General features: G+C 49.2%; 1 protein-coding gene across 21 annotated transcripts in view; it reads right to left on the minus strand.

The window, feature by feature from the left end:
- The window catches only part of ARID1B (AT-rich interaction domain 1B), a 449,775-nt gene that overhangs the window by 84,075 nt on the left and 347,372 nt on the right, over positions 1–18,328 (minus strand). For 19 of the 21 annotated variants that reach the window (XM_051855227.2, XM_051855222.2, XM_051855223.2 and 16 more), the window contains one exon: positions 11,808–11,897. The exons of the other annotated variants lie outside the window; for them this stretch is intronic. In XM_051855227.2, coding sequence (XP_051711187.2) covers positions 11,808–11,897 — 90 coding nt within the window. The remainder of the gene's footprint in view (positions 1–11,807; positions 11,898–18,328) is intronic. 21 annotated transcript variants of the gene reach the window in all.

Consider the following 18,328-nt stretch of genomic DNA (forward strand, 5'->3'; position numbering starts at 1 on the left):
ACTTTGCCTTTCAAATAAATAAAAATAAAATCTTAAAAAAAGTAGTCAAATAGGAAATAAGTTATCAACCAGCAAAAATGATAAACTAAAATCTGAAATTTCATAAAAGATGAAAAAGTTTAACATCTCAGTCAACTGGGTCACTTCCTTTCCCTCTCATTTACTGGGTATCCAGTGTAGGGAAACAGACATGGGAAAACAGACATGGCATCTGCCCGCATGGGGCTTCCATTCCAGCGAGACAGCCAGGCATCCAGCAATCCACTCCAACGCGGCACGTGATGAGTGCAGTAAGAGCACGGGCACCGCGGGAATCAGGGGAGGAGCGATTCCCGGGGGCAGGAAGGCTTCCTTGGAGAAGTTACAGCTAAGCCGCGACCTGAACAACATGCAGGAGCGTCTGAGCCCACTCCAGCAGACGGCTTCACTACCCGAGTGCACACCTCAAGTGTGCCCCTGGAAGGAGGCCTCCTGCACTCTCCTACAGGGCACCAGGCACCCATCTGACCAGTTCTTTTCAGTGGCCACTTAGCATTTGACCCCTTTCTCCAGACCCTGCCCTTGCCCAGCTACTAGACGTCAACAACAGACAGGCCACACGTACCACAAGAGAAGCAGACCCAAGATTTCCACCTCTGGCCCTCTCACCAAGTGCGTCGACAGCCACGTGCCACAATTATTTGTCTTCCTCCTCTCTGAACAAGGGACTCTCTTGCCTGTGGTCAAGCCTAGTACCTTCTCTTGGCTCTGAATCCCAACTTCGGGCATCTTTGCAGGGATCTGTCACTGGCTCTGGACTGCTGCACGGAATTGTGCCGGATCTCCTGGCCCGGCACACACACCCTCGCAGCATCTGGCACGGACCATTTCTCTTATCCTGGACACGGCAGCCACGGCATCTCTCAGTGCTGTGGGCTCCCACAGCCACAAGGTTGGTTCAGATCTGCAAATCTCTACATCAAGTCCTTTAGCAAACATTTACTGGCTATCTCCATGTTCCAAGCAAGGTGCTGTTCCCTAGTCTAATAACAGTCAACATTTAATGAGCATCTATTATATAATAACAGCTTTGTTTACTAACTCACCCAAAGGGAGCAGACATTTGGTGCAGTAGCTAAGGTGCTGCTTGGGAAGCCTGCATCCCATAGTGCAGAGCTTAGGTTCAAGTTCTGACTCTAGGTTTGATCCCAGCTTCCTGGCAATCAGTGCACACCCTGGGAGGCAGCAGCTGAGGTTCAAGTGGGTGAGTCCCTGCCACCCACATGCCAGATCCAGCCTGAGTTCCAGCCTCATTTCAGCCTGGCCCAGATTCAGCTGCAGACAGCATTTGGAAATGGAGCATAGATGGAAGACCTCCGTCTCTGTGCCTCTTAATATGTATGTGTTGAGTGGACGTATATACAGTCACAACCTGAAGGCACTGTGGCTCAGAGGGTCATCTGTTAGCCCATGGCTAGGAAATGCATTCCTCATCATGAGCCAATGTGCACATGCGAGTCTATGCATGTGTCTATGTGATCATGCACACTATTCCCACACTTCACAAACCCTTGTCATGCACAGGGCCGTTGCGACATTTTACCCAGCAATGGCGAGTCTATGCACGTGTCTATGTGATCATGCACACTATTCCCACACTTCACAAACCCTTGTCATGCACAGGGCCATTGTGACATTTTACCCAGCAATGGCGAGTCTATGCACGTGTCTATGTGATCATGCACACTATTCCCACACTTCACAACCCTTGTCATGCACAGGGCCATTGCGACATTTTACCCAGCAATGGCGAGTCTATGCACGTGTCTATATGATCATGCACACTATTCCCACACTTCACAAACCCTTGTCATGCACAGGGCCATTGCGACATTTTACCCAGCAATGGCGAGTCTATGCACGTGTCTATATGATCATGCACACTATTCCCACACTTCACAAACCCTTGTCATGCACAGGGCCATTGCGACATTTTACCCAGCAATGGCGAGTCTATGCACGTGTCTATATGATCATGCACACTATTCCCACACTTCACAAACCCTTGTCATGCACAGGGCCGTTGCGACATTTTACCCAGCAATGGCGAGTCTATGCACGTGTCTATGTGATCATGCACACTATTCCCACACTTCACAAACCCTTGTCATGCACAGGGCCACTGCAGCATTTTACCCAGCAATGGGAGAAGTCCAGTAATGGCAAAGGCATAGTTTGAAAACCAAATGCCACATCGTATCTGTTAGAGAACTAGCCCCGACCGCCATGTAACTGGTAAACTCCTGTCAGTCACGGCTCCACCTCTGGCCACCTCCATGACCTTCCTTGGCTTTCCAGACAAGCAGCACGTATGTTAGCTGTGGAGAGCGGTCATCACGCGACTGTCATGTGTGTGTGGCTGTATCTGACTCCTGCAAGCCCCAGAGGCTCTCACACACGCTCCTCTCACCTATGCAACCATGGGACCTGGTGTAGATCGGAACATGTGTTTCCAGGGAAAAGAAAGCTCCATGTGCAGAAGCCGCTTACTTTACCTTTACAAAAGCAGCTCAGTAAGCCTGACTTTGGTGGCTTATTTCTTAGTGACTCCAAGAATCATTCCTGAGCAAAGAAGGACAGCTACTGGAGGGAGGGCTGCTGGGGACAGGAACAGCGGGAGAGTGGACGGCAAGGGAAGGGAGAAAGGAGAGGCCCTCTGGCCCCACCTCCTCGGGACGTGCCCCACGCCCCGCTCTGTCCACCCCCACGGCTGCTGCGGTCAGACTGCCCGGCCGCACTTAGGAGCAGGTGCAGGTGCAGCTGGTTAACGTGCAGCCCCGGTCTCTCCACTGGAAAATGTGCAATGGCAGCGGGTGCGTGTTGCCGTGTGCTGCAAGAGGGGCGCACGGCTTTGTGAGGTTTTCAACCCAGCTCTCACTCGAGGCACAGAGCCGATGCTTACGCTTCCTGTTTTCACACAGCCTCGCGCTTTATCACGTCAGATACAAGATCTCATGTGATCTGTGCCACAAACCCACAGGATACTCCAGCTACTCAATTTATATATGAGGAAGGGGAGGTTTAATTAATCATCCAAGGTCACAGAACTAGTAGTGGTAAAGATGGTACCTAAACCCAGACCTTCTGATTCCGGAGTCCCCGAGGAGTAATTGAGAGACGGCACAGGACGTGGCACTCTGACACCGACAAGGCCTGGTCCCCGTCCTCAAGGACCTCCAGCCGGGAACTGCGCTGTGAACTCAGCAGTGACTGGGCCATGGCCACAGGGTGCCCGGCCTGCAGGGGGCAACACTGCGCCAGGCATGCTTCCTTCTGTGCTAACGTACCCACTGCGTGTGCCAGGCCACCAGGACCCGAAGGACTGGGAAGTAAGACAGGAAGGCCCAAGGAGGGGGCACGGTGGAAGTGGCATGGTGGCAAAGGTGTTCCGGTTACAGAGGAGAGTTCGTATAAAGATCCCCGGTGAGGCTTAGCATGCCAGAGGCTGTGAGACTGTGACCAGGGAGACTGGACAGGGCAGCGGGGCTGGACCTGGGAGGGCACCACCATCAAGCACACGAGTGACCTTTCTCCAAGGCAGGGGCAAGCGACTGAGAGCATTTAGAAGGCATTGACCTCGATGTGACAGGCGTGATGGGTGAGGTGCGAGGCTAAGGCAGGAAGAGCTAGAAGGCTGCACAGGTAGCTAGGAGGCTGGACCACGGTCGTGACAGCGGCTGCTAAGGGGCATGCGCAGTCAGCGCCGTGGCACAGAGCGTAAAGCCACCACCTGCGATGCTGTGCATCCCAGAGGGGACCTGGTTTGTATCCCAGCTGCTCCACTTCCAATCCAGTTCCCTGCTGATGTGTCTAGGAAAAGCAGCAGAAGATGGCCCAAATGCTTAGGCCCCTGCCACCCACGTGGGAGACCCAGATAAAGCTCCTAGCTCCTGGCTTCAGCCTGGCCCAGCAGCGGTCATTGTGGTCGTCTGGGGAGTGAACCAGCGGATGGAAGATCTCTCACTCTTTTTTCCCTGTCTCTCTAATTCTGACTTTCAAATGAATAAATAAAATCTTTAAGGGGGGGGGGGGCATGTGTGGAGACCATGAGAGGAGAAGACTCGGCAGACACTGGTGACTCATGTTTTTGGGGTAGCATGGGCATCAAGGATGGCACCGGGCTTTCTGGACTGGGAAAAAGGGCAGACGACAGCCTGCGGCAGGGAACATCAAAGGGACAGGAGAGGAGTCACGCTGGTGTCAGTCGGTGTGTGCCGTACGCATGCCGCATTTACCTAAGACCCAGATGTTCTCAAACACTTTCAATGATACAAACAAGTGCTATTATAAGTACGTTCTAACTGGCAACTCTAAAAAAATTATTGCATGTAACAGAGGTAGCACAATTATGCTTATTTTAAAATACACTAAAATCAAGACAGATTATTCTTCTATATAAGATGGCCCTTTATCGTGTGTGGTATTTGTTTCCCCACTTTTCTGAAGAACTTATTTCTGAATAGTAGGCCTAAAAGAAACGTAATGAGGCCGGCGCTGTGGCGTAGTGGGTAAAGCCGCCGCCTGCAGTGCCAGCATCCCATGTGGGTGCTGCTTCAAGTGCCGGCTGCTCCACTTCCCATCCAGCTCTGCTGTGGCCTGGGAAAGCAGTGGAGGATGGCCGAGTGCTTGGGTGGGCCCCTGCACCCACATGGGAGACCAGGAGAAGCTCCTGGCTCCTGGCTTCGGAATGGCACAGCACCAGCAGTTGCAGCCATCTAGGGAGTGAACCAGTGGATAGAAGACCTCTCTCTCTCTCTCTCTCTCTCTCTCTCTGTGCCTCTGCCTCTCTGTAACTCTGCCTTTCAAATAAATAAATCTTAAGAGAAAAAAGAAACTTATTGATAAACCTAAGGATGCCTTCATTATGGACCATCTTCAGTTTGGTGCACATCCAGCCCCAAGGCAGAGTTCTGAGTGTGAAGAAATCAGAAGCAACTTCCCAGAGTGAAGTTAGATACTGTTCCTTGTATACCAATCTCCCATGCCAGTTCATTTTCATTTCACGACTCCTCGAAAGGGATCCTGAACTCAGAGCAGAGGCTGCACTAACTGCTTCGGGGGTGGAGGCAGAAGCTGGCGGGCACGAGCAGTGACGGATTTCCTCCCGACAACCAGAAAGGCAGACTGGGAGAGCGCTCATGGCTTGTGGCTCGTGGCACGTGGCAGCCTCCGCAGGCCGACCGTCAGGCTGAACAGTGCGGGTCCAACACAGAGAGGGACTAGACAGCTGCTGCAGCTCGCACGACCAGAAACTCTCAAATCCCTCCGTCCACTCTAACAGCTGCCTGAGTGGTCCTCTTCATTTTAGCACTGGCTGTTAATCTCTTCTGGCCAGTTGAGGAGCTAGACGAGGTAATATATTCAAAAGTAATTTTTAAAACTTCAAAACTGGCCGGCGCCACGGCTCAATAGGCTAATCCTCCGCCTGCAGCGCCGGCACACCGGGTTCTAGTCCTGGTCGGGGCGCCGGATTCTGTCTTGGTTGCCCCTCTTCCAGGCCAGCTCTCTGCTGTGGCCAGGGAGTGCAGTGGAGGATGGCCCAAGTCCTTGGGCCCTGCACCCCATGGGAGACCAGGAGAGGCACCTGGCTCCTGCCTTCGGTTCAGTGCGGTGCACCGGCCGCAGCGGCCATTGGGGGGTGAACCAACGGAAAAGGAAGACCTTTCTATGTCTCTCTGTCCACTCTGCCTGTCCAAAAAAAGAAAAAAAAAAACAACTTCAAAACTGTCTTTTGTTATAAATCTCACCATGAAAACAGTTGCAAGCATTAAAAACTTCCAAATTTTATTTTCTTCCCATGTAAATACCCCCGGGGTTACAAACAGCCTGGCTGGCGTGGGGGCAGGTGGCCTGTGGACAACTTATTTGGTGCCAGGCTGCAGGTGTGGTGAGGCCAGCTCAGACTGTTGGCGCACGCGCACGGCTGGATGGTGGGGACAGGCCTGGGACGAAGGCGGGGCTGAAGCAGCAGCTGCAGTCTGGGCTGAGATTAAAATGCTTAGAGTGACTTTAGGCGAACACTGCGTCCCATAGCACGTGACCAGCATGCCCTTGATTTAAGAACACCAAGTATTCTCTCCTTTGGTTGCTGCGTCCCCGAGAGGGTGTGACGGCCGAGGGACCTGCATGACGGAGTCGTCCACTCCCTGCCATCAAAGCAGGCTCTGCCACAGAGCAGACTCAGCCACGCCCTCAAGAGCTCAGCGGCGCCCCCAGGAGGGCTCGGAACGGACTCAGATCTCTGCCTCCCACGGCATAAAAAGTCAGAGCAAGATTTGCCCTAAGCAAATCGAATGTAACCAGGAATTTGTCGAGAAATTCTCTTCAGACTTCTGAATTCTATTCAGAAGCTGAAATGCACCATTAATTAGTGAGAATAACATTACACCAAGGCGGCCAACAACAGAAGCACAGGAATATCGGGAACACAGTCTGTCCCGTCGGTGTGACCGCAGCCCGTTCGGCTGAGAGCTCCCTCTCTGAGGGCAGAATCCCGAGCCTGCTCGTGGGCAGCACGCAGGGCGAGAGCGCTTCCGAGAGCTGCCCTGCCCGGCTGCGCGGCTGCCGGACGGCACGGTGCCGGCTGATGAAAACAAGGCTACGGCGAGCATCTCCAAGCAGATCAGGTTCCAGAGACGAGACTTCCGCGGTTCTGCCGACAAACAGCTCGCAGAAGAGCCCTATGCCTGGCTGGACCAAGCACCTGACTGGGTCCTACGAAAATGCGACATTCTCTACCCAGCCTCTCCTGGTCCTGAGGAAACACACCTCATCCTGCTCCTCTAACTCGCGTCCCGATTTCACAGGGCGGCAACGTGTGCTGCCCTTCGGCCTCCGCTCGTCTCTGTAAGCAGTGGAGAGGAGAAGGGTTGGACAGGAAGGAAGGGGAGAGTGGGGGCTGCTTTTCAACCGTTCCCGAGGCTTCCACTCCGTGTGCCTCCTGCTCCAATCTGACGGCCACAGAACTGCCTCCAGCCACAGAATACATTTTCTGACACATCACAGGCCCGCGCACTACCCATTCTGCTCGCAGTCCGTGTGTAAAAAGCAAAGTTCTTAGGGGTTCTGTTTCTGCATATCTCAAGGACTAATTAAATCCTCATCACTACCTTCTAATTATTCAGACACTATGGGACTGCACTCGGGCGGTCCCTGCTGGCACGCCAGATGAAAGGGTTAAATAACTGTGTTGATTCTGAGACTCCAGATCAGTTCAGAGCTTCAGGAAGCCACCAGCACTGACATGAATATTTAACCAGGCACCACTGTGAAAATTAAAAGGGAATTCAATTAAAAGGTTTTCAAAAAATTAATTCTGACCTCTCTGCATCTGTCCAAATAAATAAGCCTTCTTCCAACGTTTTCACCTAATTGCTAATCCAGTAAGCTAGAAGGGCATTTGCTAGTTTCATTAAGCTTAGCATGTTATAGGGGTTAAAAATGTGATCACTTTAATGTTAATCATTATTATTCTTATTTATCTACTTAGTCTCTAAGCCCTCTTGAAAAGCAGAGCAACACACTAATAAGCTATTTCTTATCACTCTTCTTGAATTTTAAGATATGTATGGTAAAGATTAAGAAATAAGGAGAGGCCAGCGCTGTGGCCTTGGAAAGCAGCAGAAGATGGCCCAAGTGCTTGGGCCCCTGCTCCCATGTGGGAGACCTGGAAGAAGCTCCTGGCTCCGGATCGGCGCAGTTCCGGCCATTGCGCTGCTCATTTAGGGAGTGAGCCAGCAGATGGAAGACCTTTTTCTCTATCTCTCCCTCTGTCTGTAACTCTACCTCTTAAATAAATAAATAAAATATTTTTAAAAATCATGGGGCTTCACTCTCATGATCTTATGAAAAAAAAAAAAAAGGAATAAGGATAAAATCTAACCTCATTAGTTACAATCTTCCTGTTACAATTTTGGTATTTCAGGGCTATCTTAACTGTTCCTCTACTGCCTTAGGGGGCATATGCTGTACTACCTCAGGGTTTTTTTTGCGAGGTAATTCAATAGCTCTTCTGTATGAATATAAGTCTACACAGAGAAGAGTCAGTTTAAAATGAAAACCAATAGCACAGGTGCCACCGCAGAATACTAAACTCCAGTTTTGACCTTTTTCTTCTACATTGCTGTTAACACTGAAGGTAAGACCAAAGCACTTGAACTGATTTTCTTTACTCGCAAGAAATCCCAGCAGCACAACACAAAAATAAGTTTTATTCTGGAAAACAGGTGGAAACGTAGGAGAGGTGACGACGGCAGAGGAGAGTACACGGAGGCAGTGGCAGAGCGGCACCGCCTTGGCTCACCTCCAATGCCAGCTGCCTATGGACTCGTGCAGCTGCACACTCATGGTCACGGGCGTCTACACGCCGTGTGGGGAGCCAGGAGCGTGACTGCTGTCCTCTGACAGATCTCAAGACCTGCACCAGAGGTGGGCAGTGTGGGCACCGGAGGGCAGAGAGCGGCTCTCAGCCCAAGGCGGTCTGAGGTGGATAAGTTCTCTTCCACGGAGCAGGTGGCTGATGAGTCTGTGTTCTTCTCAAAGGCAGGACGAGGGTCAGGGAGGCAGAGCCTAGCTTCTTGCGGCTGGGGACCTTGGGCTCCCGCGGGGCACTGTCAGCACCACTGTGCCCCATGAGGACTCTGGCTGAGGACTCGAAACTGCACCCCGAAAAGAAGGAGGCTGCCCCTCCGGGGCTTGGTGTACTGTGTCTGTGCGAGTGAGTTCCTAGGCCTGAGCCGTAAAGAAATTAGATCCCCTAAGGATACATGAAAGAAAATGTATATACTAGAATTTATTCCAACAAAATAAGAAAAGAACTGTTTGACATGGCTACTTTGGCACCTGTTTGCACCTTGTCTATTAAGGGCCATGGTTTCTGAGAAATACATTTAAAAAATAATGATGCTAACTTGGTCTATTTTCCCCCATCAGTGTCTTTTATTCCTAAATATGAGGGATATATATCAAATGTAAGATTACAAATGATTCGTTTTCAATACATGGGAATCAGCTTTGAGGAATTTTCTAGTACAATTTTTCTTAGATATACTTTACACTGTGTATGTTGTTGGTAAAACATCAAATGATGTTAAGACAAACTCAACCACATTTTTACTACTGCTTTAAATCATTAAAGTTGCTGTCATTTGCCACTGAAAAACCTGATGAAATTTTATTAGGAGTTCGTATTACTCCCTCAATTCTAATAAATTAATAAAGCCATTTTCTTTTGCTTCCTGGTATTTAGAGGAAACTTCGTTCTGGATGGTGAAACATCATCTAACTTCATATCTAACATCTAGTGAACTTTCTGGAACCCGCATCTTGGTGTTGTGGATTAAGCTGCTGCCTGCAGTGCTAGCATCCCATATGGGTGCTGGTTTGAGTCCCAGCTGCTCCACTTCTGATTCAACTCTCTGCTATGGCCTGGGAAAGCAGTGGAGGATGGCCTAAGTCCTTGGGCCCCTGCACCCACATGGGAGACCTGGAAGAAGCTCCTGGCTCCTGGCTTTGGTCTTGCTTGGCCTGGCCCAGGCCCAGCTGTTGCAGCCATCTTGGGCATGAACCAGTAGATGGAAGAGCTCTCTCTCTCTCTCCCCCTCTCTCTCTCTGTAACACTGCCTTTCAAATAAATAAAAATAACCTTTAAAAAACTGCGGAGTTTTCTTTTCCAGGGAGTTGCCTCAGCCAAACGCCAACACGCGCAGCGGTGCACACAGCATTCCCAGCACCGCCCTCCAGAGGTAGGATGGCCACGTCCTAGAAACCAGTGCAGATTCAGAACTTGGGCTGCCGCGCTGTGATGGACCCCTGGCCAGTCGGTTCACCGTGTGCCACGGAGGCCATGGGTGGACCTGTCGCCATGCTGGCTTTCACACACTGACAGGGAAGGCCCCTGGAGGTGTTCCACTTTGTTCAGATGCCAAAGGTCATTTAACCAGGCGTCCTCGCCGTTATCGCATTTTGTTTTCTACAGTTTCAGATTGCTTACAAACGCCACCACTCCAGTTCTGACAGGGAGTGTCCCTTCTCTCTTCCTAGTTGTCACTTTGTTAAGGTAAAAATGGCAGGACTTTCAAATAGGGGCCTCTTGCCCTCTAACGCCTGTACCATGAGCAGGCTCCTGCCAGAGAGGAGGCTGTGGGCTGTGGGGAGGAGGAAGCGGAGTACAGACTTCTCCGTCTGTGCTCTGGGCCTGGCCTGAGCGGGCGCTGAGGATGCCATCGCCTCTGCCTTTGTTCTCCGGTTCCCCGACCTCACCAGACGCAAAGCAGAGAAGCGCAGTGACAACTCCTGCCTGCCTGGCACCAGTGAGCGCTGCCGCGCTTCTGTGGCGGCCTGCGGATGACCATGACCGGGGAGGCGTGGACTAGGAACAAGCAGGCCCCAGTGGAGTCTCTATCGGTGCAGCTGCTGGCAGCGGGCTTCCACAGTGCTCCTCTGTCAGCACCGACAACGCCTGGGAACTGGTCACGGCGCAGATTCTAAGCTCGACCCTAAACCTTCAGAGGCAGCCGTGGGGGAGGGGCAGGGCTCGGCAACCTACTTGAACAAGTCCTCCAGGTGGCTCCCATGTACCCCAAAGATGAGCCAGTCCGTTATTCAAATATACTATGCTGTCTGGATATTCAGTAAGTTCAATACATAAATTCATGTTATTGCCAGTAAGCATTCATTTCAACACAAACGATGTGCAGACAGGGCGAATCCACTTTTTCATCGGCTTTCCTTCCTGAACAACACGCATCAGGTCCATTAAAACCCACAGTCAGGCAGCACCTCCACAACCACACAGAGGCAGCTATAAACATCAGGGGCCTGTAACCCTTTCCCCATCAGCCTCCGAGCTGGGGCCCCCGGCCGCTGGGTAATGTGAAGGAACAGCACAGGCCTGGAGGCGCGGGGAAGGGGGCTGGACAAGCCTGGCCCACAGGCATGGCCCCAGATGGCACAGAAATCCTGGTCTGCTCTGATCTGGATGACAATCAACACCATTACCGCCACCAGGAGCTGCTCTATTACTGGAGGGGAGACAGAGGGCAGGGATAAACAAATGAAGGCCTAAGGTTTCCACCAAGGCAATGACCGAGGCGCTGAGGAGAGTCCTGTGCGGCCCAGCTGTCTGCGAGTGCGCCTCAGCACCTGGTCACAGGCCTAGGACAGGCCCAGCTCCTCCTGCTGGTCCTGGCACTAACCCAGCTTCTGAGAACGCGGAGCTCACACACTTGGGTGACCTCAAAGGCCCTGCTTCTATATTTGCAAGCCGAGGTGACTGGACTCAACCACCTTTTAGGTCAGTTTCAGTTCTAAGACCTTAGTTTTGTAATACAAGTTCTCGCTCCGGGTTTCACATTTTACTATTAAATAGCACAGAACCAGCAACTGATAAGAACAACTACATCCAGACACACTCTAACGTTGTACTCGATTAGGACTGGTATGCAAATTAAATGCTTCTCAGTCGTATTACACGGCAGGATCAAATGTCAGACTATATTCATCCCTAAATTACGCTGCACGATGCTATGTGGACACAGATGCGCTATGGGCCTGGAGCTGCACGGTAAAACTTCACTCAGTTTGCAAGACCGCATTCTGCTTTCTCCATATTTGTTGGTACAAGTTCAGTTCTTGTTTAGTGTGTCATGTGATAAGGAAATACAGCATCCCTTGCAGAAAGGTCACGAGGAGGTGCAAAGGTGAGGAAGCTCCCGCGAGCCTTCCGAGGGCAGAGCGCGACAGGTACTTGAGATGAAGCGATGACTGACCTCTTTCCTGTGGCATTGGAGACTGGCTCAAGGCAGGATGGGAACTGGATTCTGATTGGCTCCCAGCTGGCTGAGGAGGCATCTGACTGCCTGTAAAACATGGGAGGAGAGGGGGTGTGGGAAACCCTTTGCATTAATACTGCAATTGTGCAACACCAAGACATCACTACATTTAAGAAGGACGGCTCCACACAGAGAAAGACACAGCTCAGAAAGTGCAATGTTTTATCTTTTTTTCCTGCAGAATGAAGAGGAAACATGAATGAACACATTTAGCAAGGAGCTGCGGAAAAGTCCGATTTGTTTCTATGAGATCCCAAACTCACAGGGGAGTTAACCTATAGAAAAAGTTTGCCGACACATCCTTCTCCCATACACTTAACAACATCCAAGGCGATCAAGGCAAACATATCCACCTGGGTCTAGCTTAGTTTCTAGCGAGGCAGTGTCACAGTGGCCAATGATTACTCACTGGGATTATCCACCTGATACAGTACTAACAACACATTTCTAAAGGATCTTCACAATTAGTCAAGAATCAACACAAATTTAGAAGACCTGCATTAAAAGGTATTGAGCATTCTACTATAATATGTATTGTATACCCATATGATCAATAAGAAAAGGAATGTCATTTTCTATTATTTTTATCTTTATTGCTAATATAGCCATAGCATCTATTTAATTTCCATTTCTTCAATGTCTGTTCATTTTACCTCCTCAAGTAGAAGAGACAGGAATCATATCTTTTACTACTTTAATCCCTCTCTTAGCATGACAGATATCTAATAAATCATAATTCGAGAATATAAATTAAAAGAGAAGAATTATTATCGATAGAAGGGAGACAGTGAATCATGGAAGGCAGGGGACAGGAGTTCGATGCATCGGAGGCAGTTGGATCCCAGCTCTTTCGGCTCAGAGGTTTAGATACATTTCTAAGACTAAAAATATAAGAGACTTAGAAAGGCAGTTGAATTTAGCACAATCCCTACGGCATTAGTTCTCAGGGCATGAGGTCCATGTTGTTTCATTTTCTACTTTCTCTGCTGCAGGAAATCATACAGGAACCCACACACATACATGTGTGCACACATCTGTACACACTCTGCAAGGACCTCAGGTATGGAAGTCACATGACGATGCTGGATCACGCTAACTGCTTTGATCCCTCAGGAACTACTCTTCCAGCTATGTGTGTTGCTAAACAGGATCCCAACTGCATAGAGAAGGAAATTAACCTCCCCTGGGTCAGCACCAATCCAGCCCAGGAAGGTCAGGACACATAGGACGTGAAGCCTGGTGCTCCTGAGAACAATGAGGTGGCTTCTTGGTGACAGACAGGCAGACCAGGAGGAGCTCGGTCCCAGAGACGCTCAGGACGGGCACTCCCCACCAGCTCTATTAATAGTTGAATCTGCGACAGCCACAGAGCCAGAAAGATGGCTTCCAGTTTAGGTAATGGGCATAAATAGATCTCCAGCTCCTCTCCCTGGTGGAGGAGGGAAAGCTTCTGAGCGTGCCTGGTGTTCAGCACCCACTCCCATGCTCGGATAAAGTGCAAACCAAAGACCTCCACTTAACACATATGGAGAATTACGCACTGGGAAACCACTAGGAGCTGCTCTTACTTGAGAGCCACAATTAGCAAAAACAGCACAAAATGTGTTTAACCATTCATTTGGTCTCAGCCGTTTACAGAAAATTATACCAAATAACTAGACAGAAAATAAAAAGCAAAACATTCTGGGCTGAAACAACGCCAAAGGCAAGCACTGGTCCAGATCTCCAAGTGGTGCTGTCCGTCTACTGTGGGGTCACGTGCTCTCCTCACTATGTCCCAGGGCCCCTAGGCTACCACTCTGCAGCTCAAGACTGAACACTGTCACAGGGGAGCCAGCTGCACCAGGACAGTAAGTGCTTGCACTGTAAGGATCACTCCTGCATGACGGGCTGGATTCATGGACTCAGGACAGGAAAACAAACAGTAATTCCATGTTAACACAGGGCACCATGGCGTCTACTGTGCACGCCCTGGGGCACTGCTCCTCTATACAGCATTCCAAGTGAAAATAAGAGGCTGTAAAGCCCTATCCCATGATTCGTAAAACAGGGCCACAGTCAAACAGCACTACCGGTTGTCTAGAGCAAGTTTAAGAAAATCCATGTATTAAATTTACCCTGCTGAAGAAACAAAAAGGAACCTTTTCAATGATAACAGCAGATATGCCTGAACCATTTAAAATTCTTTTTTTCCTCACCCTCTGTCTCTCTCGATAGTTTCCTAACTACTGAGTAACTACAGTCACTAAGAAATAACGCCATCTTCAACAGGTGCAGGTGCAAGCAGAGACATGGCAGATGACGACCACGATGCAGCTGAGAATGTGTCCATGGTCCTGAGAACCAGAGTGCAGAGGGCTGTAAACCAACTAAACTGGGTAAATGCCTTCAAACTGCTCCTGTTTATATGACATAGGTCAACACTGCCATGCACGCTGGGCAAACCAAGTCTGAGAGAAAAAATTTAATACTAAGCCTGAGTTTTTAATGAAAGCTGCACATTTCCCCTTACCTGTATTTATATGATGTAAGCACAGTGGGGGAAAATTACAACAGGAAAAACTGCACTGTGAATGAGAATGAATCTCACCACTTTACCCCATGCATTTATTCTCCAGGGGCCATTCACACACTATTGCGCAAAACTGCGGTGACAGAGACTGAAACGAGGCATCAGTAAGTCACCTGAATTTCTACTTCTGCTGAATTAAAAACCCTCGCCCTGAGCCTACACTTTAAAAAAAATTATCTCATATCCCTTAGCCCATCCCCTAATGGCAACATCTTATATAACCATAATATAATTATCTAGAAGAGGAACTTAACTAAAGACCTTATTTGAATTTCAATGCCTTGCATTTCGCTATTTCTTCTTGGTCTCCTCTAGTCTATAAATGTCCCTCAGGCTCTTCCTGTGTTCTGTGACCTTGACACTTCTGAAGAGTTCTGCTCGGCCGTTCTGCAGGAGGCTCCCCACCACTGGGCACCCCCATGACATCACATTCTCCTCTGGTCACTCTGTCAAGACGCTCACAGGGTGATATGGCTCATTTCTGAGGATGCCATCCTGATTACTTGGCCAATTCATCAGTAATATCAGTGCATCAATGACCATACAGTTCTTACCTTTTTACAGATTTACTTATATATTTGAAAGGCAGAGGGACAGAGAGATCTTCCATCCACTGGTTCACTCTCCAAATAGCTACAACAGCCAGGGTTGGACAGGCTGAAGCCAGGAGCTCCCTCCTGGTCTCCCACATGGGTAGCAGGGGTCCAAGCACGTGGGCCACATTCTGCTGTCTTCCCATGCACGTTAGCAGGAAGCTGGGTTGCAAGCAGAGCAGCTGGGATTTGAACCAGCACAAAGAAATGGGATGCTGCTGCTAGCGGCACTTAACCTGCTGCACTATAATGCTGGTCCCAATAACATACTTATCTTCTTATTCTAGATCAAAAAAGATAAACTTTTTCTTTTAAATGCCAGAGATTAAAACTTTATTTAAAGAAACAGGCAGAGTCAGCACTCTGGCATAGTGGGTAAAGCTGCCGCATGCAGTGCCGGCATCCCATATGGGCACTGGTTCAAGTCCGGGCTGCTCCACTTCTAACTGAGCTCTCTGCTATGGCCTGGGAAAGCAGCAGAAGATGGCCCAGGTCCTTGGGCCCCTGCACCCACATGGGAGACCTAGAAGAAGCTCCTGGCTCCTGGCTTTGGATCTGCCTAGTTCTGGCCACTGCAGCCATTTGGGGAGTGAACCAGCAGATAGAAGACCTCTCTCTGTAACTCTGCCTTTCAAATAAATAAATAAATATTAAAAAAAAAAAAAAGAAAAAGAAAAAGAGACAGGCAATGGGCTAGATTTGGCTCAGAGGCTATAATCTGCTGGCCCTCATTCTAAATCAGTATGAAAACACTCAGCAACATGTGCTCAAAAACCCCATAAACAGTATTTACTAAAAACATCATTCAATAAAATAGCGACACACTCCCCATATTTGATACAGAACCTCACATAAACAAATGTCAGTGACAGAGCCTGGTTTATGTGCTCTCCAAACCAGACCCAGCGCATGACGTACTGGGCTCCTTAGTAGTGAAAGCAAGCACAGGTGTTAAGACCTAAATGGCAGCCGGCGCCGTGGCTCACTAGGCTAATCCTCCGCCTTGCGGTGTTGGCACACGGGGTTCTAGTCCAGGTCAGGGCGCCGGATTCTGTCCTGGTTGCCCCTCTTCCAGGTCAGCTCTCTGCTGTGGCCAGGGAGTGCAGTGGAGGATGGCCCAAGTTCTTGGGCCCTGCACCCCATGGGAGACCAGGAAAAGCACCTGGCTCCTGCCATTGGATCAGCATGGTGCGCTGGCCGCGGCGGCCATTGGAGGGTGAACCAACGGCAAAAGGAAGACCTTTCTCTCTGTCTCTCTCTCTCTGTCCACTCTGCCTGTCCAAAAAAAAAAAAAAAAAAAAAAAAAAAAAAGAGAGACCTAAGTGGCAAGTATATTCAGCAGGTAAATTTTACTCAAAGTGACTACTTGCAGTTTTATGTTCCCAAAACAAACATATCAAAACTAACGATGAGATGCAAGCGTGTCAGTTAAATTCGACCTCTATGGTGTTGGAATCGCAGGGAATAAACAAGAAATGACCAGGATTCCCACTCGAGTCCTCTACTGAGGCCGAAACATCCCTCGGTGGACTCCTCTGCAAATGACCACAGTGACCACACAACTGGACAGACTCACCAGCAACCAAAGCACTAACTCTGGGCAACAGCAGCCTCTGGCAAACCACTCTTGGCCTCTGAAGCGATGCTGTGCTTTCTCTACGTGCTGCTAATGGGCACAGAAATACCCAGAAGTTCCATTTGCAAAAGTTGTAGTGTCCAGAGACAAAGTATTTCTTCCTTTCACATAGTTATAGAGAGAAAGCCAACTAACCCAAGATGGATTTAGTTACCAGAGATGAAATACTGATGTCATCAGTCAATATGACAAGTCCAGGCCTCATGACAGACACTGCTCCGTTTCAATTTTTTTTTGCCAGAAATTCAATGCCCCTTCCAAGTGTCCTGCATTAGCTGGCTTCGGGCAAACGTGAATACAGAAAAGTATGAAGAGTTTCGCTGCCCAGTCTTCTTCAAGGATCTTAAGGATGTATGGGGACCATGAGTTCTTTAGTGACAAGGAATTGGGGCCTACTCACAAATTCCTTGGAAGTGACAGGGGACAGGCCTATTGTTAGGAAAACTAGGGTTGGTGATTTCATGTGAATTAAATATTGGTTGTGGCTGTTATCAAATCTTGCTAAGAAATGAGAAATACTTCGGGGCTAGTGCTATGGCATAGTAGGCGCTTAAGCCTCTGCCTGCTGCACCGGTGTTCCATATGGGCACCAGTTTGTGTCCTGTCTGGCTCCTCTTCCGATCCAGCTCTCTGCTGTGGCCTGGGAAAGCAGTGGAAGATGGCCCAAGTGCTTGGGCCCTAAAACACCCGTGTGGGAGACCTGGAAGAAGCTCCTGGCTTCTGGCTTTGGATTGGCCTGGCTCCAGCTGTTGCAGCCATCTGGGGAGTGAACCAGCAATGGAAGACCCTTCTCTCCTCTCTCCCTCTTTCTCTGTTACTCTACCTCTCAAATAAATAAAATAAAATCTTAAAAAAAAAAAAAAGACATGAGAAATACTTCAAGGCACTTTGCAAATAACTAACTCTACCAGGAACCCAGTCCTTTACCTAGCATGCTGCTGTAAATCAACATGTATTTTACAGCTTTCAGCAATCAGCAATTTGAATCATCATTGATTCTTCAAGAATCCTTGATGGTGTCATTAACTCTGGAGAGGAGTTAAGAAGACACACTGCAGAAATTACTGCCTCTAAAGACCGATGCACACGAAGATCAGCTTTCACCTGCACCTCCGCCTATTACTCCATTCTGCAGCAGCCACAGCGAGGCCACTGCGTTGCTTTACTCTGATATATCCTCAAAGAACCTGGTTCCCTCACAAACCTGTAGAGCAGAAATGGGTTTCACCTGCTACCATATTACTTTGAGCCCTTTTGGAGGACACCCTTCTTAATTCTGCTAACTTCTTACTATGGGCTACATTTCATTACTCCTTTAATTTCTGGAAGGTTGGGAATCTTTTCTTTTACTGTTATAAATGCGAAACAGAACTTTGTCAAGAGGCAATTATGGGGGTCAGTTTGAGTTCCAGCTGCTCCACTTCTGATCTGCTTCCTGCTAAGGGTCTGGGAAAGCAGTAGAAGGTGGCCTGAGCATTTGGGCCCCTGCACCCACATTGCACCCACCTGAGAGACCTAGATGAAGTTCCTGGCCTAACCTTGGCCATTGCAGCCATTTTGGGAGTGAGGCAATGGATGGAAGGTCGGTCTCTCTCTCTCTAACTCTGCCTTTGAAATAAATAAATAGGGGCTGGCACTGTGGTGCAGCGGGTTAAAG

The sequence above is a fragment of the Oryctolagus cuniculus genome, chromosome 5 (genome assembly GCF_964237555.1).
Source record: "Oryctolagus cuniculus chromosome 5, mOryCun1.1, whole genome shotgun sequence".
Taxonomy (NCBI): Eukaryota; Metazoa; Chordata; class Mammalia; order Lagomorpha; family Leporidae; genus Oryctolagus; species Oryctolagus cuniculus.